The sequence below is a fragment of the Oncorhynchus mykiss genome, chromosome 2, assembly GCF_057628025.1.
Source record: "Oncorhynchus mykiss isolate SJ-2025 chromosome 2, ASM5762802v1, whole genome shotgun sequence".
NCBI classification, from domain to species: Eukaryota; Metazoa; Chordata; class Actinopteri; order Salmoniformes; family Salmonidae; genus Oncorhynchus; species Oncorhynchus mykiss.
In genome coordinates this window covers 4,514,021-4,535,755 of record NC_143023.1, presented here as the reverse complement: position 1 = coordinate 4,535,755, position 21,735 = coordinate 4,514,021, and the positions used below count along the sequence as shown (strand labels likewise).

Below are 21,735 nucleotides of genomic sequence, written 5' to 3'. Positions count from 1 at the left end.
GCTTTATCCCTCCGAGTTTCCATTAGCTCAGGGAAGTGCAATGCAGAACACCTCCGTGTGAATATGTTAAAACACTACGTTTTATGTGTATTCGTAACATCATTTTGGGGTGATATGAAAGTAGAATTTCTGCGGTTTCCAAAAACATATTGCATGCGGGTTGATAATTAATGGTCAGACAAAGCGTCCAGACAGTTGTACACTTTGACCCCGCTGTGGTCAATTGTTAAAATTAGAACCCTGTGACCTTGTGGCATTGGGCTCTCAAGAGATTGACAGAGGTATGTTCTTCATTTACGCTGTAATTTCAAATGTATAAAATAGGAACATTGCATTCGACAGCGTCATCAATGGCTGAACTTGTAGGGCCAGATGACGCAGGACGTCATTGTAAATAAGAATATGTTCTTAACTGACTTACCAAGTTAAATAAAGGTTAAATTTAAAAAATACATATATTATAAATGGCTTTACTAATTCTGATTTTAGTGAAGGGCACCCCCTGCTGTATAGTGAAGGTAGTGCACGACATTTCAAAATGACTAAAGATAATTGTTTATTTAACACCATCACTGGGGCATGACAATACAGAATCCCGTCATTCTGTAAATACAGAAGTTTCACGTGTTATCCATAATTAGTTTAGATGTAGGGGGGTCAGACACTCCACAGGGTCAAAGCATTGGATGTGCTGTAAAGCAATACATAGTTTAGATGTGAGACGGTCCGGGGTTTAAAGCATTGGTTGTGCTGTAAAGCATGAGGGAAATTCCCTTGTCTTTTGTGCGCAGCAATAGTCAACAGACTAGCAAACAATCATAACATCATTAAGCCTGAGTGCCAGTCTGTGTTATTACGTATTGCAAACTCATTTTCACCTATTGCCATGTTTGGCTCGACAAGGACAGAAATGGAGTCGGGCAAGAACATGATTGTATGCATGTCTGAAAGGCAATGAAAGTAGCAACAGCAGTTTGGAAAACGATTCTAGTAAAATGCACCAGCATTTGTGAATGGCAAACTAGCTTTAGCTGCCATAAACTCACCAAGTACTAAGCCCATTTTAAATAAATAAATAAAAATAAATAATTCTACAAAATTCTGCATAGTTTATAAAAGTCAGTTTAGTTTACGTTGTATGAAAAAATTCAACCGGTTTGATTATTTTTTTTTCGCTGACATTATATGGACACGTTGATTGCGTCTGACTTGTCCAGTTTCGACTGTCCAATGAACGCGTGCCGCCTAATCTTCTATAATGTCATTGGTCAATAAACTAGGGAACGTACATAAAATAGGTGGAGTTATGACTTAGTGTAACCAATCGCGTCACATATGCAAATATTGTTTGAAAATTTCCCGGGAAATCTGAGTTTCGCGGGAGGGTTCCTTCGCGCGTAAACGGTATCCCTTCATTCATTGTCAGCTTCCTGGAGCCATTTTTGAGCTGGCAGGGCTGAGACTCGCGCTAGTTTCTAATCCATTGCATCTGCCTAAATGTGCTCTCAATATACTTTTAAACATACAAATATCGGCAAATAAGATCATAATCTACTCTTTCATATCAATATTTTTGAATTTGTCGCGGTGGATTATCTGAAAAGGGGCTTTAAACTAAAGGGACAAAGGGTACCCGAGCCCACAAAGATGAGAAGAGGGATCTCATCAGCCCCGGATAAAGTAATAATAGCAGGGGTTGGAGGCTCTTTAGATAAAAATGCGGTATTGACAGCATTGTCCGACCGGTTAACCCCTCATTTTACAACTGCCACTTATATCCAAATTATAACTCCACCGCCCTGCAGCATTACACAGACTTCAAATGTCTGTTTGTCCGAACCTCCAGCTGGCAGTATATATTCCACTCCAAACGGAGCAACAAACGGAACCGGACAACGACCTACATTAGGACGTCCACCGGTAAACTTGCTAATGTCGTTTTCTGTTGTATTGCAGTGAAATGAAATGAACCAGAAACTGCTTCGTGCGTTGGTAGCCTAGCGAGCTAACGTTAGCTAGTTGGGTCGCTCTCCCTGATCCCCTTGAGTCACCCAACAGACTCGGGAGGTTCGCTCAATAGTTGGGGTTTTTACACTAGTCTGATAGCAGTTATTGTTGTTCAAGCCGCAGTTGGCTACTTTTACAGGTGAAGCTATATATCAATCTGTCATTTAGTTTGGGTAGCCTGTTGGCTAGCTGATAAGATATGCCAGCCATGTATTATCAACTGCTAAGGGGTCAGACCCGTATCGTAAAAGGTCAACAGCCAACACCGAAACAATTTCTCATCCGTTTTTCCAACTTGAGAGAGTGTTTGGGTTTGGTGTAGGGTTCAAGAGCAGCTCTAGCCTTGCAAGTTTCCGTGCATGTTTGACACACAGTCGTGCTTCAGCTTGCTAGGCTAGCTGTACAATAATTACTTGTCAGAAATGAGTGGCTAGGCCCTGTTAGTGTTTTGGACTTGGGGGGGGGAAGGGAATTGGAAAGCGGGTTGACTGGCTCACTCGGTAGGTAGCCTGCGAGCTAGCCAGCTAACTACAAACACAGGCCAACTATCCTTCTGTTGCTCAACTAAGACTATCGTCTTGTCTTTTAGTTTTCCGCGTCATATCGAATATCGTTATAGCTGCTAACTAGCTACATTGTTATAATAGCTCGTATGCTTGCGTGCTTCCTGTGTTTTTTAACCATGAAATTGCGGAAATGCCTTTCATATAGACCTGCTGATATAGATACATTTCTGGTCATGCATCAAAAAGCCACAGCACAATAGCAGACGTTCTACTGTACTGTCTTTGACATTAGTCTACAGACATGGCTAGTTTGCGTTCAGGATCCCCATTTGCTCACAGAGGAAGATGCATTAGATGGGGGGGTGGGGGGAGGGAGGGTTGACTGGGACATTGGTTTGTGGTGTGCAAAGATGGCAGCCATATTTAATATTTATGAACTGTCCCAGCAGCAAGGACCTCTTTTATTAGTTCCATCTCTAGCTTCATGAAAATGCCCGACAGAGCCATCTGATATTATGAAAATTTTCATTTTCTCAAACAAACCCGATTTATATTTTGTCCCTCGTGAATGACTGGCCTCATGTTTTCCCTCATATTTTAGTTTTGACCTGCTACACACACACTAATGTCCTCATTGACCCGACGGACTCGATTTGCATTTCTCTACACATGAAACACCCGTGGCGAGATACTCAGCACTCCTGTTTTCATCACTCTTCCCCAGGCCTGTAAATAAAGTAACCCTCATGCCATGTCGTTGGACAAAATGGCCGACATCTCAACTGACACTCCATGAGCCATCTTCAAGTCGTGGTCTTATGACATGGAGGGCATGTTGGTTGATTTGATCTTTTCACAATATAGAATTAATCTTTATGAATGTGATGTGGTTCTCACCTGGATTCCTTTTTTTTAAGATGAAGGCACAAGGCTGTAAGTTGCTCTTTATAAGTCTGCTAAATGAGTTGTCTTCAAACGAATGAGGCACAGCTGTTGTACACTGACAAACACACTTCAGTTTCTTAATGGGACGTGGCGCTAATGGAGCGTTCTCCGTGTACAAAACAAGCATATTTTACAAGTGAAGTCAAATGCTTTCTTTTCTATTGCCATTGTTAAAATGTGTTATACCATTTCAAGGTGTAGAGACTATTCTACAGAGGAGGTTTGAATTATCTAAAGCCTATCACACAGTTGGAACGATACTGAAGAACATCTTTTATCTGTTTTGTGAGAAGTAATCTGACTGCGGTGTTTACCTTCTGCAGGCCAAGCGGAGGTTGGCGTTGGATGAGTCGGACCACCAGTACCCCATCGAAGGAGCCAGGACCCCCAGGGGAAAGGCTGGAGGAGCCTCCGGGCCTGGGCTCAAGAGCCCCAAAAGTAAGACTGGACCAGAGCAGATGGTTCAAGTGAGGAATGTGTTATAAAGCCCATCATTCCTATAAAGTGGCCCTCCTGTGGCCTGCCGGGTGGCGCTGTGCCACCAGAGACTCTCGGTTCGAGCCCAGGCTCTGTCGCAGCCGGAGGCGTCCATGGGGTGACGCACAATTGGCCCAGCGTCGTCAAGGTTAGGGAGGGTTTGGCTGGTAGGGATATCCTTGTCTCATCGCGCACCGGCGACCTGGTTAGCGTGCACTGCGCCCGGCCCGCCACAGGAGTCGCTGGTGCGCGATGAGACAAGGATATCCCTACCAGTGCACAGTGTTTCCTCCGGTCATCGGTGCGGCTGGCTTCCGGGTTGGATGCGCGCTGTGTTAAGAAGCAGTGCGGCTTGGTTGGGTTGTGTATCGGAGGACGCATGACTTTCAACCTTCGTCTCTCCCGAGCCTGTACGGCAGTTGTAACGATGAGACAAGATAGTAACTACTAACAATTGGAGGATGGTTGGCCACCCCTGCTAAACATGATCAATGAGGAAGTTGGGCTCAGTGTACTGGGCTATGGCCCATGATGTGTGTGGGTAAAAGCAGGCCCTTCTGAAATCGAACAGTCTGCGCCGCTCGGGCACGTTGTCAACAAGGCCGCATAATGCATCGTTCAGAAACCTACAACATCTATTTTCCATAAAATATATGTTTGAATTTTCAAACAAGTTTTCAGTGGGAAGGCAGATAATGACCCTTTATCTAAAGAAATAATTTTTGTATGTGAAAACACACAATCCTACTCATTACTCCACACCGACTTTGCCGTCGACCAAAAGGCCCTGACCAGACGCCTGGGAAGCAGCTCGGTTCCAAAACGAATGGAATCAACGGTGGCCCGGGGCTTTAATGGAATCCCCTCATTCTGTAAAGATGCTTATTTGCTCACTGCAGTGAGAACATACTGTAACTTGTAATGTTATGTATTTTTTAATTAAACACGCTCTCCCATCCAACTTTAAATATAATACTCAACTGGATATCTCTCTCTCGCTCTCGCTCTCGCTCGCTCTCTCTCTCTCTCGCTCTCGCTCTCGCTCTGTCTCTCTCGCTCTGTCTCTCTCGCTCTGTCTCTCTCGGTCTGTCTCTCTCGGTCTGTCTCTCTCGGTCTGTCTCTCTCGGTCTGTCTCTCTCGGTCTGTCTCTCTCTGTCTGTCTCTCTCTGTCTGTCTCTCTCTGTCTGTCTCTCTCTGTCTGTCTCTCTCTGTCTGTCTCTCTCTGTCTGTCTCTCTCTGTCTGTCTCTCTCTGTCTGTCTCTCTCTGTCTGTCTCTCTCTGTCTGTCTCTCTCTGTCTGTCGCTCTCTGTCTGTCGCTCTCTGTCTGTCGCTCTCTGTCTGTCGCTCTCTGTCTGTCGCTCTCTGTCTGTCGCTCTCTGTCTGTCGCTCTCTGTCTGTCGCTCTCTGTCTGTCGCTCTCTGTCTGTCGCTCTCTGTCTGTCGCTCTCTGTCTGTCGCTCTCTGTCTGTCGCTCTCTGTCTGTCGCTCTCTGTCTGTCGCTCTCTGTCTGTCGCTCTCTGTCTGTCGCTCTCTGTCTGTCGCTCTCTGTCTGTCGCTCTCTGTCTGTCGCTCTCTGTCTGTCGCTCTCTGTCTGTCGCTCTCTGTCTGTCGCTCTCTGTCTGTCGCTCTCTGTCTGTCGCTCTCTGTCTGTCGCTCTGTCTGTCGCTCTCTGTCTGTCGCTCTCTGTCTGTCGCTCTCTGTCTGTCGCTCTCTCGCTCTCTCGCTCTCTCGCTCTCTCTCTCTCTGTCTCTCTCTGTCTGTCTCTGTCTCTCTGTCTCTCTCTGTCTGTCTCTCTCTCTCTGTCTGTCTCTCTCTGTCTGTCTCTCTCTCTCTGTCTGTCTCTGTCCCTGTCTCTCTGTCTCTGTCCCTGTCTCTCTGTCTCTCTCTCCCCCCCGCCCGTCTTACTGTAGCTCCGAGGTCACCGGTAGAGAAGACGCGCTACGACACGTCGTTAGGCCTGCTGACGAAGAAGTTTGTTGAGCTGCTGGGCCAGTCGTCTGACGGTGTCATCGACCTCAATCAGGCCGCGGAGGTTCTCAAGGTGCAGAAGAGACGCCTCTATGACATCACCAACGTACTGGAGGGGGTGCATCTGATCAAGAAGAAGTCTAAGAATAACATCCAATGGATGTAAGTGTCTCACAAGAACGACTTGATTCAGACAAGTTCATCCCCTTAGGGGGGGGGGGGGGGGGGCATCACTAGACATCATCACTGACTTGATCTAACTGCATGAGGTAATGAATATAGTTTTCAGGCTTGTGTCCTGTGTTAAAACCCTCCCCTTTTTCTCTCTCTCTATTTTTCTATTTTTCTCTATTTTTCTCTTTCTCTCTATTTTTCTCTTTCTCTATTTTTCTCTCTCTATTTTTCTCTCTCTCTATTTTTCTCTCTCTCTATTTTTCTCTCTCTCTATTTTTCTCTCTCTCTCTATTTTTCTCTCTCTCTCTATTTTTCTCTCTCTCTCTATTTTTCTCTCTCTCTATTTTTCTCTCTCTCTCTATTTTTCTCTCTCTCTCTATTTTTCTCTCTCTCTCTATTTTTCTCTCTCTCTCTATTTTTCTCTCTCTCTCTATTTTTCTCTCTCTCTCTATTTTTCTCTCTCTCTCTCTATTTTTCTCTCTCTCTCTCTATTTTTCTCTCTCTCTCTATTTTTCTCTCTCTCTCTATATTTTTCTCTCTCTCTCTATATTTTTCTCTCTCTCTATTTTTCTCTCTCTTTCTATTTTTCTCTCTTTCTTTTTCTCTCTCTCTCTTTCTCCCCCCCTCCAGGGGCTGTAACCTGTCTGAGGATGGGTCTACGTTGACCAGCAGCCAGAGTCTGAGCCGTGAGCTGTGTGACCTGGGTCAGGAGGAGAGGAGACTGGACGAGCTGATCCAGAGCTGTACCCTGGACGTCCAACAGATGACGGAGGCCTCGCACAGCCACAAATATCCTTAGCAGACACACACTGTTAACCACACTGTTATAATAGGAAAAACAGGAAGAGCCAAGGCTCTCTTCGTAGGATACTATGAAGCCGTTATATCTAGTGTCACTGAGGTGCTCAAAGCTGGTCAATATTTCTTTAACCCTCCTGGTCCACGTTTGCATATGTGACATATCAAGACATCCGTCAGCTACGTCACCTGAAGGACCAGACGGTCATCGTGGTGAAAGCTCCCTCTGAGACCAAGTTGGAGGTGCCAGACCCACAGGAGGTAATCAGACAATCAATATGACCTTGAGACGGTCCTCTTTGTGTTCGTCTAGTGTACGTTCTACAACATTGTGTTTGTGTACAAGGTACATGCAGTTGTGGTTCTTCTCTTTTCAACGTCGACTAACACCTAAAACGAACCGCGTTGGACGACGGCTCGCACTACAATCACCCAATCAGTGTCTGACAGCAGAGGGTACTGGTCAACAATATCCCAGACAGCAGTCCAGACAGCAGTCCAGACAGCAGTCCAGACAGCAGTCCAGACAGCAGTCCAGACAGCAGTCCAGACAGCAGTCCAGACAGCAGTCCAGACAGCAGTCCAGACACCAGTCCAGACAGCAGTCCAGACACCAGTCCATGTACTTGAGGTTGAGGATCACTACCAATTGAATCAATACCTAATCAATGCAGCATGTCTGTCCACTGCAGTGTTTTTATACAAGGGTTAGTTATGATTTCCCCCCTGGGAGAACAGCGTCCATTTTAAAACACTTTCTAAGGACCTCTCGTTGGAACTAAACTCAGCACAAAAAAGAAATGTCCTCTCACTGTCAACTGCGTTTTTATTTTCAGCAAACTTAACATGTGTAAATGTTTGTATGAACATAAAAAGATTCAACAACTGAGACATAAACTGAACAAGTACCACAGACATGTGACTAACAGAAATGGAATAATGTGTCCCTGAACAAAGGGGGTGTCGAAATCAAAAGTAACCGTCAGTATCGGATGTGGCCACCAGCTGCATTAAGTACTGCAGTGCATCTCCTCCTCATGGACTGCACCAGATTTGCCAGTTCTTGCTGTGAGATGTTACCCCACTCTTCTACCAAGGCACCTGCAAGTTCCCCTGACATTTCTGGGGGGAATGGCCCTAGCCCTCACCTTCCGATCCAACAGGTCCCAGACGTGCTCAATGGGATTGAGATCCGGGCTCTTTGCTGACCATGGCAGAACACTGACATTCCTGTCTTGCAGGAAATCACGCACAGAACGAGCAGTATGGCTGGTGGCATTGTCATGCTGGAGGGTCATGTCAGGGTGAGCCTGCAGGAAGGGTACCACATGAGGGAGGAGGATGTCTTCCCTGCAACGCACAGTGTTAAGATTGCCTGCAATGACAACAAGCTCAGTCCGATGATGCTGTGACACACCACCCCAGACCATGATGGACCCTCCACCTCCAAGTCGATCCCGCTTCAGAGTACAGGCCTCGGTGTAACGCTCATTCCTTCGATGATAAACGCGAATCCGACCATCACCCCTGGTGAGACAAAACCGTGACTCGTCAGTGAAGAGCACTTTTTGTCAGTCCTGTCTGGTCCAGCGATGGTGGGTTTGTGCCCATAGGCGACGTTGTTTCCAGTGATGTCTGGTGAGGACCTGCCTTACAACAGGCCTACAAGCCCTCAGTCCAGCCTCTCTCAACCTATTGTGGACAGTCTGAGCACTGATGGAGGGATTGTGCGTTCCTGGTGTAACTTGGGCAGTTGTTGTTGCCATCCTGTACCTGTCCCGCAGGTATGATGTTCAGATGTACTGATCCTGTGCAGGTGTTGTTACACATGGTCTGCCACTGCAAGGACAATTAGCTGTCCGTCCTGTCTCCCTGTAGCGCTGTCTTAGGCGTCTCACAGTATGGACTTTCTAATTTATTGCCCTGGCCACATCTGCAGTTCTCATGCCTCCTTGCAGCATGCCTAAGGCACGTTCACGCAGATGAGCAGGGACCCTGGGCATCTTTCTTTTGGTGTTTTTCCAGAGTCAGTAGAAAGGCCTCTTTAGTGTCCTAAGTTTTCATAACTGTGACCTTAATTGCCTACAGTCTGTAAGCTGTTAGTGTCTAAACGACTGTTCCACAGGTGCATGTTCATTAATTGTTTATGGTTCATTGAACAAGCATGGTAAACAGTGTTTAAACCCTTTACAATGAAGATCTGTAAAGTTATTTGGATTTTAATGAATTATCTTTGAAAGACAGGGTCCTGAATAGGGGATGTGTTTTTGTTGTTGCTGAGTTTAGAATGGACTAATACTGTAGTTGTCAGGCAGTTACCATGTACTAGTCAGTGACGTCCTAGGGACCACCCAGCTAACAAGATTAGGATGAGAGGACGTTTTTGTAATGTTACCTGTCCATGTACTAGTCAGTGACGTCCTAGGGACCACCCAGCTAACAAGATTAGGATGAGAGGACGTTTTTGTAATGTTACCTGTCCATGTACTAGTCAGTGACGTCCTAGGGACCACCCAGCTAACAAGATTAGGATGAGAGGACGTTTTTGTAATGTTACCTGTCCATGTACTAGTCAGTGACGTCCTAGGGACCACCCAGCTAACAAGATTAGGATGAGAGGACGTTTTTGTAATGTTACCTGTCCATGTACTAGTCAGTGATGTCCTAGGGACCACCCAGCTAACAAGATTAGGATGAGAGAACGTTTTTGTAATGTTACCTGTCCATGTACTAGTCAGTGACGTCCTAGGGACCACCCAGCTAACAAGATTAGGATGAGAGAACGTTTTTGTAATGTTACCTGTCCATGTTCCCCAGATGTTTGAGTGTCCAGTGTTCCATTAGTTAGGGGAACATTCTAAATATGTTAGAGAACCTGAGAACCTATTTAGCATTGGAGTTAGGAGCATTTAGTTTGGAGAACATTCCCTGAATGTCAAACATAACGTACCCTGAACGTAGCTACATGTTCTCCAGACTAATCAATATTAATGTTCTAGACGTGTTTCATGGTGTCTAGTTCTCTGTGGGTTAGGAGAATATTCCTTCAACATCCCACCAAACATACACAGAACATGGTTGCCATGAATGGTCCTTGGAAACGGCCCTTTGCACGTTGCTGCAACATTCCTATGAAAACGTTAGGTAATGACCTAATACACTCTTTAAGGGAATGTTCTCTAAAGTTGCGGGAACGTTTTGTTGTTAGCTGGGTGGTTTTGGGTCTGTGTCACTTGAGGTTGAGAGACACCTGTTCTATAACTAATCAATGGGTCATGTTGTTGTTGTTTGTTTACCAGGGCCTGTCGGTCCTCCTCACCAGCACCAAGGGGCCTATTGAGGTGTTCCTCTGTCCGGAGGAGAACATCGGTAGTCCTGTGAAGAACGGCGGCCCGGATGTCCAAGGACACTCCTCACCTTTCCTCAAAGTGTCAGCAGGTACCTTTCCTGTCGGCAGGGTAGCCTAGTGGTTAGAGTGGAGGGGCAGCAGGGTAGCCTAGTGGTTAGAGTGGAGGGGCAGCAGGGTAGCCTAGTGGTTAGAGCGGAGGGGCAGCAGGTAGCTTTCCCGTCAGGATGTGCACGCTCTTTACAATTATTATTTTAGGTCTGATCAAATTTCCTTTGCGTCTTGATCAATCAACATTGAGTGTTTTTTTAGTTGTAATATCTCTCACATCCTGTTTCCTTTCCCCCACAGAGAGCTCAACAGGTGGCAGCAGTAACGTCTATGTCCCTCCAGATCCCTCTGCGGTGATGGTGACCAACCTGTCCCCCATCACCTCCCCTTTCACCAGCCTCCTGCTGCAAACGGAGGACCAGATCCCCTCCTCCCTGTCTGGGCTCCTGGAGGGCCACGGGGCCGGGCCCTTCGTCAACCTGTCCCCCCCTCTCCTCAACGAGGACTACATGCTGAGCTTAGAGGACGACGAGGGAATCAGCGATCTCTTCGACACCTGTGACTTTGACAAGCTTCCTCTGGAAGAACTCATGTGTCCCTCGATGTAAGAGGGAGGGGTGGAAGACTGGATGTGCCCCCCCCTCCCCCATTACTGAGTAGAGGGAGACATAGGGGACACTTGTCTCTTCTGTGTTCACGTGTACCAGGAGAGACAGGGAAATGTCTGCTGTGTTCATATGTAACTGTCATGGAGGAGCAGAGAGGGCTCCGTCTGTAGAGAGAGACTGCACCATGGGGGGGAGCTCCTTGGCAATCCTTTCCCTCTGTTTAAAGAGGATTAGGTACACGGGGCATGCTGGGTAAAAGATCTCTCTCTCTCTCTCTCCCTGTGCCTGCCTGTTTGTCATGGCAGTACACTGGGCCAGGTGGGTGAAAGACCCCCCCCAACCCACCGTCTTTCTCCCTGTACCTGCCTGTTTGTCGAGGCAGTACACTGGGCCAGGTGGGTGAGAGACCCCCCCCCCCCCCCCAACCCACCGTCTTTCTCTCCCTGTACCTGCCTGTTTGTCGAGGCAGTACACTGGGCCAGGTGGGTGAGAGACCCCCCCCCCCCACACCCGCTGTCTTTCTCTCCCTGTACCTGCCTGTTTGTCGAGGCACTGTAGACTGCCTTAAAACTGGGTCGTGTTCAGTAGGAACAAAAAAAAACATATAAACTCATTGAAACTGAAACAGGGGGATGTTTTCAATTTCGGTTGCGGAAATGTTTAGCCTCGCTTGTGGCCTAATGAAAACGACCCTGACCAACTCTTTCTCTCACTTCTCAGACCTTCTTGATCACTGAGAGCTGCCTTTTATCCAAACTGGTGCAGGTGGAAACCCCTCTGTAACGGTGTGTTTTTAGACAGCTGCTCGTGTGTTCCTTCTGGATGCTTCTCTGCCGTGTCAGGTGACCAGTTTGACCCTATGGCTGATCTACGTTTGTGCCGATGAGTTCTATGCTTTTGTCTTCGTATGTAGAATATGGCAGTGAGAGTGATTTTGGCACAAAAACCATTGAGTTTGTCTTTGAAACTTTTTAGGAACCAGGGCCTCTACTCTTAATATTTTAGAGCAACACTCATTGTGGAGATACTGTATGATAAAGTACAAGTTGACCCCTTAGTTTCGATTGGGGACTTGTCAAGATATTATCTCCTACTTATAACTGACATTCATATTAACTGTCTAATGACTGACGAGGGATATTTAGCCTTTTTTTTGTTGTTGCTGTGGGCAAATAATGGATTTACAAGCGTCAGCCAAATTTAAATTCAACAAGTCGTGGTTTAATCAGAAACCCAAGTTGGTCTGTCCCGGTCTGTATCGATTTGAATGGATATTTCCAAGAACAACCACAGTTTAAAAGCAACCGGTATGTTATTGCTCTGATGGAATTCCTCAAATGATCTTGGAAAGAGAGTCTTGGGCTCTGTGCTGATGAGGCTTGGGCGCTATACCTTCTACTGGGGATTTAGAAATATCGATATCATGATTTTCAATACTTTTCTTTTGGGGGGGTGGGGGGGGGTGTTGTGTGCTGTATATCTAAAGGTTAAGTATAAGGGAATCTAAGATGTGTGAAATGATATCCAGCTCAGGGCTCCAGCGTTTGGTTTGCTAACGTGCAAGCTAAGTAGCGAGATGTTAAGAACAAGCGTCTCTTGTTTACAACAGAGATATTCAACCCCCTCTTGGATTTAAGAGCCCTGTTGCCTAAGTTGTTTTGTGCCTCAAAAAATAGCGCCCCTTTTGGGTGTACAATCAGTATTACCGTATACCCTCTACAGATGTACCCTTTAGTCAGCGAGCAATGCTGTTGTAGATGGACCTTACGCTTGCTTACGGTGCTCATCTGAATATTTTAACACAGCCATCACCCCCCCATTTTAAAATCACAAGCTCATGAATGGGACATCTCCCTCTACTTAAAGGGAAATGTGTTTCTGACGGACATCAACATTTCTTTTTGTGTGGAGAAGAAAAGGAAGGAACTTTTCACCAAGCAGATCAAGGGTGGCTACTTGGTTGATTTGGATGCCGAATGAACTCTTAAATGTGTTCAGTTGTATGTTCATTCGGCTAATTGGGTGGGGGGGGGGGGCTAGATATTGTTGGATCATTTTTGTCGATGTCACAGTGAAGTAGAGACAGGATAGTCTTAAGTTAGCCCTAGATGATAATTGAATGATATTGCCTTGCTGACTGGATGTTGGTATAAGCTGGGGGGGGGTTGGTGCCCTGAAGTCTAGAAACCATCTTCTTTAAATGAAGGTATGATTCTGATCACTCACTAGGTACTGTAGACGACCTCTGGCTCTAGATGTTGTTTTATTACTATGCTAATGCTTGTTTATTTTTGGGGTGTTTTATGTTAGTCAGATAGGTGGCCATTTCAGTAGAGGTTCTGATTTCTAGAGCTGTAGTCATGGTGACAGACTGTTTGGCTTACCTCTTACCTGATAGGTGGCCATTTTTAGCAGAGTAGTCATGGTGACAGGCTGCTTGGCTTACCTCTTACCTGTATCTGAGTTCAGAGGTCTAGGATGGTTTGGTGGTGACTTGATGGTCAGGCACGTGGATGTGTTATGTTGATAGAATGATGCATATATGAATTAATATTCTGATATAATGGCTTGGTTTCCATTCGTGTGTTTGTGTTTTAGCCAGTTAATTTGTGTGTGTGTGTGTAAATGGTTTTTGCGTAGTGAGCGCGTTCCTTGGTGATAGTAATGAAACCGAACTCTTCAAGCGATGAGTTCATGTAACCAGGGTTGGGGATTCACTTACGTTATTGGTGTTTCTCATGGAGGAGAATGGAGGAATTTACTGAACTGAATAGTTAGGTAGTATTGTTGCCATCGTTGAATTATCCCATTTTTCCATACCTTTTGGGATTACAATTTTGCCAGTGTTCGCGTCTCTAATATGATTTTGCTTGTTATAAAGGTACTGGAAAATGTAGAAAAAAAATCCCCCCCAAGTGCACAAAACATTTTGTCAATACATTTCCTCTCTTGATCTTTAATTTCATATTTATATCAATGTGAATATGTATTTATAAACTCAACTTGAATTTGTTTTCTCTTATACTAATTAGATTTTCATTCTATATAAGAATTTATATAAAAAAAGGAATTCCCTACAATTTTATAGCCTGGTTGAACCAGATTGAAAGCTGCGTTGCATTCTCCACGTAGCATTCAAGTCGGGTTTAACCAGGCTAACCATTTTTTTATCTCATGTTGACCTGGAATCTGGTCACAAATTCCTCTCCGATGTTCAACCATTTTTGAAGTGATTAGGGAAGCCTGTCTTTCCCAATGTGTGTGTGTGGATGGATGCTTATTATAAACACAAATAGGATACGTCCCAAATGGCAACTTATGTAAGTGGCACTTTAGACCAGAGCCCTATGAGCCCTAGTACACTAGATAGGGAATAGCATGTCATTTGAGACGTAACCATGGAGATTACACACTGCTTATTCAAAGTTTATTTTCCATTTGTTTTATTTTATATGAATGCATGAAAGAGTATGTTATGTGAATATTTTTGAAAATACAGATTTAATTTTCAGTTTTATTGTAACATGGCTTTTTAAAACATGTATGTTCTATTTGAAAGCTTTGATATAAATTGTGTATATATAAATATATATATAATGCATCTGAACAGGACCATCTGTTGGGTTGGTGCCATTGAGGAGGTGTTTTATATTCTGGATGTTTGAAATTCACCAAAACTTGAATAAAAGCAATATAAATATGGCAATTGTAACTTCACTATGGTAATTAATTTAATTACTGGTTCTAGGACTATATTTCTGGGTGGGCAGACATTTTCTCTGTTTCTGAGCTAATATCCTGCAATTTCGTCATTGTAAATAAGAATTTGTTCTTCACTGACTTGCTAGTAAAAAATAAAAAAAAGCAGTTTTGGCTAGACTCTAGCATCATTTGGGTGGGCAACATGACATTTTGGGTGGGAAAAGCCCTACCCTGCTCGCCCCCCAAATGAGTGCAGAAAGAGTACAAAAAATAAACCGCGATTAGGGTCGTTTCAGGTAACTCACAACGGATTTCGCTTGTCACGAGGCAAGAAGTTTGTCCCTCACTCCCTTCCATTGTTCCACGTGGTCATCAAAATGCGCCCAGCAAGTACGCCAGACAGAGAGAAAGAGGCAAAGCGAGAGGCTTTACTCCACCCAGAATCGTCACACGAAAAATAAGCCCACGAAGTGAGGTTCTTTTGTATGGGGGTCCGTGAATGTACAATTTGGTCTACAAAACATGTAATTGCTCATTTGCTACGTGAGGCTTATTTGATCGAATATACGTTTTGTAATGGGTAGGTTGTTACCTACACACTGGTTTGTAAGTGGACGCACGTGGCAATTCCGCAACTTAGAAAAAAAACTACTATTTGGGTTGTGTCTGTCTTCAAGATAGATGGATAAAACCTATTTTAACATGGACATTGCCATTGAGGGCTTCCACTGTTTTAAAGTAGATTGCTGGGTGCAATCGGCCAATGGAGAAAATGTACTACTTTAAAATGGAGACAGCCCCAATTCGCACAGATACAAAGATGAGTTCAATTCAATTCAAGGGCTTTATTGGCATGGGAAACGTGTTAACATTGCCAAAGCAAGTGAGGTAGATAATATATAAAGTGACTTAGTGAGTGAGTTCTCTATATGTCTCTGTGGCCTGCTAATACGGGTATCTGCCCCCTGATTGGCTAGAATGGTCCCACCTGATCTAGCCTCTTCCTACCTGCCTTCCATCTTTACGGACATGTATTTCCATCGTTAGAGCGGCGAATCGACTCTCTTGTCAATATAATAGACAATCTTTGTGTCAGAGCTGATCATAACAACCTTCCAGCTAGCAGCTTTGAGTTTGTCTTCCACTTGAGAGTGGACATTTATTAGTGCCGTGTTAACGACTGAAGTAATAACCGGACATAAACACAGGTGAGGAAGTGTAATACGAAGTTGAACGCACGTGCCATTCCAAAACAGAAACACGTGGGTCGTTTTGCTGTGTTACTGTTCGCAAATGTTAGCTGGCAGAAAGGCCACGTTTTAAAGAGACAATATAGGTATAAAACGGGCTCTGTGCCGTATAAATTGTGTTATTGTTATGCATAAATGTAGCTACGTAGCCCAGTTATGGATCAGTTATTGAATATAAAAGCTAACAGTGGCTAACTGTTAGCTAGACCAGGCTTCTGTCGCAGTAATTTGACTATTTTGACACCACCTTTGTAAATCATACTATATATTATCCGAACAATATTAAAGTTGTCAAACAGCCAGTAAAGATATAACTATACATGTCCCTGCTGAGACTGATCTTGGGTAAGTCGCCTAGCTAGTTTTCTAATGGAAGTTAGCTGGACTCAGGCGGGCCGAGGAGGGGGTCGTTCGCGCCAAAGAACAGCGTGTTGCTAGTTCATCTGTGGATCGACACCGGACATATCTAGCTATGAGACATACTGTATTATCATTGACTACACTACTCTGAGAGGTCCACAATGTGGCTTTTAACTCTGTATTTTGTAACTCTTATGTGTGTGTTTTTCTACCAGATCGTCATTATGCCTTCTGCTTGTGACTCCCCGATCGATGACATTGAGGACATGGTGTCAGCTGACGACCCGACTCCACAGGAGAGGCAGTATGCCAGGAAGAGCATCGTCCCCAGAGCCAGGAAGAGAAACACCCAGCAGACGACAGAGGTGCTGCAAGCAGACAGGTGTGGTTAAATCAATGCAGTGGGGCCAATGCACACTTGTTTGATTAAAGAGGGAACCTTGCCCGAGAGCTGAAGACTTGAGTTGTCTTCCTGAGCTAATGTCTAGGGGCTTTAGTTCAGGGGGCTATCTCAGTATTGTGACGTGCAGGAAACCCGGGGATCAGTCCCAGTCATTTTTAAAGCATGCTTAGACGAACTTGGGAGGATGGCTCCTTCACACCTCTGTGCTGCTACTACCTTATCTCTATTTTTATGGCTCTTTCTCAATAGTCTTTCCCCTCCATTCCTCACAACCTCTGTCCTCCTCAACACTTTCCTCCCCTCTAACCACCTCCAATCAGAAGGAGGTGTGAACAGAGGACCTAAAGAAACAAATGACCATGCCGTATTGAAGATGGCTCTACTGCTGCCACTAGCCAGGGACCAAATCAGTACTTCTCGGCCACTTCAATTTAACTGTAGAGTAACACTGCCACTTAGGGGTCATTATAGAATGGAAGCTGTCGAGCTCCATCGACCCCCAATTACTTAATTTCATTATCAGCTTCGAAGACTCCGACTCTTCCTCTCCCCTTCCATTGCTTGTGTTTCTTGCTTATCTACATATTCTTGTGAAATATAGCAACACATTTAAACAGGGTACTAAAAGCCAACAGTCCCTTCCCATAGTATAAACGGGGCCCAGCATTCATTGCATGTAGTTGTAGTTGATACATCCTCTTCTCTGTAGCGTGATCCCGGGCATGCAGAAGATCTGGATGAGGACGTGGGGCTGCTCCCACAACAACTCAGACGGGGAATACATGGCTGGACAGCTGGCGGCGAGCGGATACAAGATGACAGGTAGGAACCAGTGTGTGCTGTTCAAATAGTTGGCCTCGACAACAACAACAAGTATAATGTGGCCGGTGTGATGGTTGCCTTGGTTACGAGGTGATGGGGAGCAGGGGTTATGGGCTGGTAGGGTTAGGTGTTGTGGGGGTAGGGTTAGGTGTTGGGATCATGGGGTGGAAGGGTTAGGGGATGGGGTCACGGGGTGGAAGGGTTAGGGGATGGGGTCACGGGGTAGAAGGGTTAAGGGATGGGGGTCATGGGGTGGTTGGGTGTTGTTGATGACAGGTAGGTCAACAGGTCAATGGCAAGCTGTGAAATTGGTGTGAATGTGTCTGGTGGTCTAGTGGTAGCGCTGTCTACTGTGAACTACACGTCCTCCATCTTGGTCCTGACTGTCTGTTGGCCTCACGGTGTATCCCTCTTTGTCCTACATCCTCCATCTTGGTCCTTACTGTCTGTTGGCCTCACGGTGTATCCATATTTGTCCCTACTGCCATAAATGGGTTTGGGGTTTTGTGCTGAAGGAGTCTGCTTCGGTTTGTCTCAAATGGACCAAGGTCTACACAACTAACCACAAGGTGGCAGTCTGGCTCCATGATAAAGTCCAGAACCATTTGCTCTGTGTTCTGAAGGGTATGGAACATGTTACTGCAGACATAATGAAGAGCTGATTGGCTGTTTGACTTTAGTCTGGTTGTGTTCTGAAGGGTATGGTACATGTTACTGCAGACATAATGAAGAGCTGATTGGCTGTTTGACTTTAGTCTGGTTGTGTTCTGAAGGGTAGGGAACATGTTACTGCAGACATAATGAAGAGCTGATTGGCTGTTTGACTTTAGTCTGGTTGTGTTCTGAAGGGAACATGTTACTGCAGACATAATGAAGAGCTGATTGGCTGTTTGACTTTAGTCTGGTTGTGTTCTGAAGGGAACATGTTACTGCAGACATAATGAAGAGCTGATTGGCTGTTTGACTTTAGTCTGGTTGTGTTCTGAAGGGAACATGTTACTGCAGACATAATGAAGAGCTGATTGGCTGTTTGACTTTAGTCTGGTTGTGTTCTGAAGGGAACATGTTACTGCAGACATAATGAAGAGCTGATTGGCTGTTTGACTTTAGTCTGGTTGTGTTCTGAAGGGAACATGTTACTGCAGACATAATGAAGAGCTGATTGGCTGTTTGTCTTTAGTCTGGTTGTGTTCTGAAGGGAACATGTTACTGCAGACATAATGAAGAGCTGATTGGCTGTTTGACTTTAGTCTGGTTGTGTTCTGAAGGGTAGGGAACATGTTACTGCAGACATAATGAAGAGCTGATTGGCTGTTTGACTTTAGTCTGGTTGTGTTCTGAAGGGTAGGGAACATGTTACTGCAGACATAATGAAGAGCTGATTGGCTGTTTGACTTTAGTCTGGTTGTGTTCTGAAGGGTATGGTACATGTTACTGCAGACATAATGAAGAGCTGATTGGCTGTTTGACTTTAGTCTGGTTGTGTTCTGAAGGGTATGGTACATGTTACTGCAGACATAATGAAGAGCTGATTGGCTGTTTGACTTTAGTCTGGTTGTGTTCTGAAGGGAACATGTTACTGCAGACATAATGAAGAGCTGATTGGCTGTTTGACTTTAGTCTGGTTGTGTTCTGAAGGGAACATGTTACTGCAGACATAATGAAGAGCTGATTGGCTGTTTGACTTTAGTCTGGTTGTGTTCTGAAGGGAACATGTTACTGCAGACATAATGAAGAGCTGATTGGCTGTTTGACTTTAGTCTGGTTGTGTTCTGAAGGGAACATGTTACTGCAGACATAATGAAGAGCTGATTGGCTGTTTGACTTTAGTCTGGTTGTGTTCTGAAGGGAACATGTTACTGCAGACATAATGAAGAGCTGATTGGCTGTTTGACTTTAGTCTGGTTGTGTTCTGAAGGGAACATGTTACTGCAGACATAATGAAGAGCTGATTGGCTGTTTGACTTTAGTCTGGTTGTGTTCTGAAGGGAACATGTTACTGCAGACATAATGAAGAGCTGATTGGCTGTTTGACTTTAGTCTGGTTGTGTTCTGAAGGGAACATGTTACTGCAGACATAATGAAGAGCTGATTGGCTGTTTGACTTTAGTCTGGTTGTGTTCTGAAGGGAACATGTTACTGCAGACATAATGAAGAGCTGATTGGCTGTTTGACTTTAGTCTGGTTGTGTTCTGAAGGGAACATGTTACTGCAGACATAATGAAGAGCTGATTGGCTGTTTGACTTTAGTCTGGTTGTGTTCTGAAGGGAACATGTTACTGCAGACATAATGAAGAGCTGATTGGCTGTTTGACTTTAGTCTGGTTGTGTTCTGAAGGGAACATGTTACTGCAGACATAATGAAGAGCTGATTGGCTGTTTGACTTTAGTCTGGTTGTGTTCTGAAGGGAACATGTTACTGCAGACATAATGAAGAGCTGATTGGCTGTTTGACTTTAGTCTGGTTGTGTTCTGAAGGGAACATGTTACTGCAGACATAATGAAGAGCTGATTGGCTGTTTGACTTTAGTCTGGTTGTGTCTGAAGGGAACATGTTACTGCAGACATAATGAAGAGCTGATTGGCTGTTTGACTTTAGTCTGGTTGTGTTCTGAAGGGAACATGTTACTGCAGACATAATGAAGAGCTGATTGGCTGTTTGACTTTAGTCTGGTTGTGTTCTGAAGGGAACATGTTACTGCAGACATAATGAAGAGCTGATTGGCTGTTTGACTTTAGTCTGGTTGTGTTCTGAAGGGAACATGTTACTGCAGACATAATGAAGAGCTGATTGGCTGTTTGACTTTAGTCTGGTTGTGTTCTGAAGGGTAGGGAACATGTTACTGCAGACATAATGAAGAGCTGATTGGCTGTTTGACTTTAGTCTGGTTGTGTTCTGAAGGGAACATGTTACTGCAGACATAATGAAGAGCTGATTGGCTGTTTGACTTTAGTCTGGTTGTGTTCTGAAGGGAACATGTTACTGCAGACATAATGAAGAGCTGATTGGCTGTTTGACTTTAGTCTGGTTGTGTTCTGAAGGGAACATGTTACTGCAGACATAATGAAGAGCTGATTGGCTGTTTGACTTTAGTCTGGTTGTGTTCTGAAGGGTATGGAACATGTTACTGCAGACATAATGAAGAGCTGATTGGCTGTTTGTCTTTAGTCTGGTTGTGTTCTGAAGGGAACATGTTACTGCAGACATAATGAAGAGCTGATTGGCTGTTTGACTTTAGTCTGGTTGATAGTAGGCTGTAGTTCAATACTTAGCTAGTTCGTTTGTAGCTCTTTGAAAGGCACTTAAACAGGCTGTGTGGCGGAGCAGCTAGACACTGGGGGGGAGGGGGTCTGTGTGGAGCAGCTAGAAGGAAGGGGGGGGGGTCTGTGTGGAGCAGCTAGAAGGAGGGGGGGGGGGGTCTGTGGAGCAGCTAGGTGTTGTGGGGGGGGGGTCTGTGGAGCAGCTAGGCGTTGTGGGGGGGGTGGTCTGTGGAGCAGCTAGGCGTTGTGGGGGGGGTCTGTGGAGCAGCTAGGTGTTGTGGGGGGGGGTCTGTGGAGCAGCTAGGTGTTGTGGGGGGGGGGTCTGTGGAGCAGCTAGGTGTTGTGGGGGGGGGTCTGTGGAGCAGCTAGGTGTTGTGGGGGGGTCTGTGGAGCAGCTAGGTGTTGTGTGGGAGGGGGGGGTCTGTGGAGCAGCTAGGTGTTGTTCATAGTTGTCATTAAACATATTTTTTAAAACATTTTTTTAACTAAGCAAGTCAGTTAAGAACAAATTCTTATTTCCAATGACATCCTACCCCGGCCAAACCGAAACCCGGACGACGCTGGGCCAGTTGTGCTACGCCCTATGGGACTCCTGATCACGGTCGGTTGTGATACAGCCTAGAATCGAACCAGGGTCTGTGGTGACGCCGTAGACTGAAGCCGCCAAGTTATGGTTACTCATTATGTTTTGTATATTTTCTGCATTGTAAAGTGTCCGGTTTCCCTGATGAATACACTCCTGTTTATTTCTCTCTGATGTTGTCAATCCCTTTTAATTTAACATCAAGTGGAAATGTGCTAAATACATTTTTTATTTGTAAATAGTTTCCACAGCCTTGTTATCTTTTTGAAATGTCTGTTGTTTGTGCTGGTTATTATTTAAATGGCGCGGTAGTGGAGTGATACTGTAGCAAAAGGCCCAGACATCAGACTGGTATTTACATTTCAATCTATCTTCTAGCACTTTAACTAAAGCTGGTTTGTTTTCCTCCTAAATCCCTGACTGACTCTGAACAGAGTCCTCCGCTACTCTCTCTCTGCCCCCCTCTCTCTCTGCC

General features: G+C 45.1%; 2 protein-coding genes and 1 long non-coding RNA gene across 4 annotated transcripts in view; 2 read left to right on the top strand and 1 right to left on the bottom strand.

The window, feature by feature from the left end:
• Positions 1-1,414: 1,414 nt before the first annotated feature.
• Positions 1,415-13,392, top strand: LOC118937342 (transcription factor E2F3). Its single transcript, XM_036935254.2, has 7 exons — positions 1,415-1,920; positions 3,782-3,896; positions 5,845-6,064; positions 6,707-6,865; positions 7,021-7,135; positions 10,174-10,312; positions 10,572-13,392. Exons 1-7 carry the CDS (start codon positions 1,648-1,650, stop codon positions 10,877-10,879), a joined length of 1,329 nt encoding a protein of 442 aa, XP_036791149.1. The 5' UTR covers positions 1,415-1,647; the 3' UTR covers positions 10,880-13,392.
• Positions 12,345-14,596, bottom strand: LOC149984764 (uncharacterized). Its single transcript, XR_016490669.1, has 2 exons — positions 13,333-14,596; positions 12,345-13,270 (listed from the first exon to the last, which is right to left on the bottom strand). It is a non-coding gene; the product is annotated as an uncharacterized LOC149984764 (long non-coding RNA).
• A 382-nt stretch (positions 14,597-14,978) lies between these two features.
• The window catches only part of LOC149984763 (threonylcarbamoyladenosine tRNA methylthiotransferase-like), a 711,253-nt gene continuing 704,496 nt past the window's right edge, over positions 14,979-21,735 (top strand). The window contains exons 1-3 of one of the 2 annotated variants that reach the window (XM_090216175.1): positions 14,979-15,789; positions 16,407-16,573; positions 17,304-17,416. In XM_090216175.1, coding sequence (XP_090072301.1) covers positions 16,416-16,573; positions 17,304-17,416 — 271 coding nt within the window. In that variant the 5' untranslated portion in view covers positions 14,979-15,789; positions 16,407-16,415. The remainder of the gene's footprint in view (positions 15,790-16,406; positions 16,574-17,303; positions 17,417-21,735) is intronic. The other variant, XM_090216176.1, reaches the window with a different exon arrangement.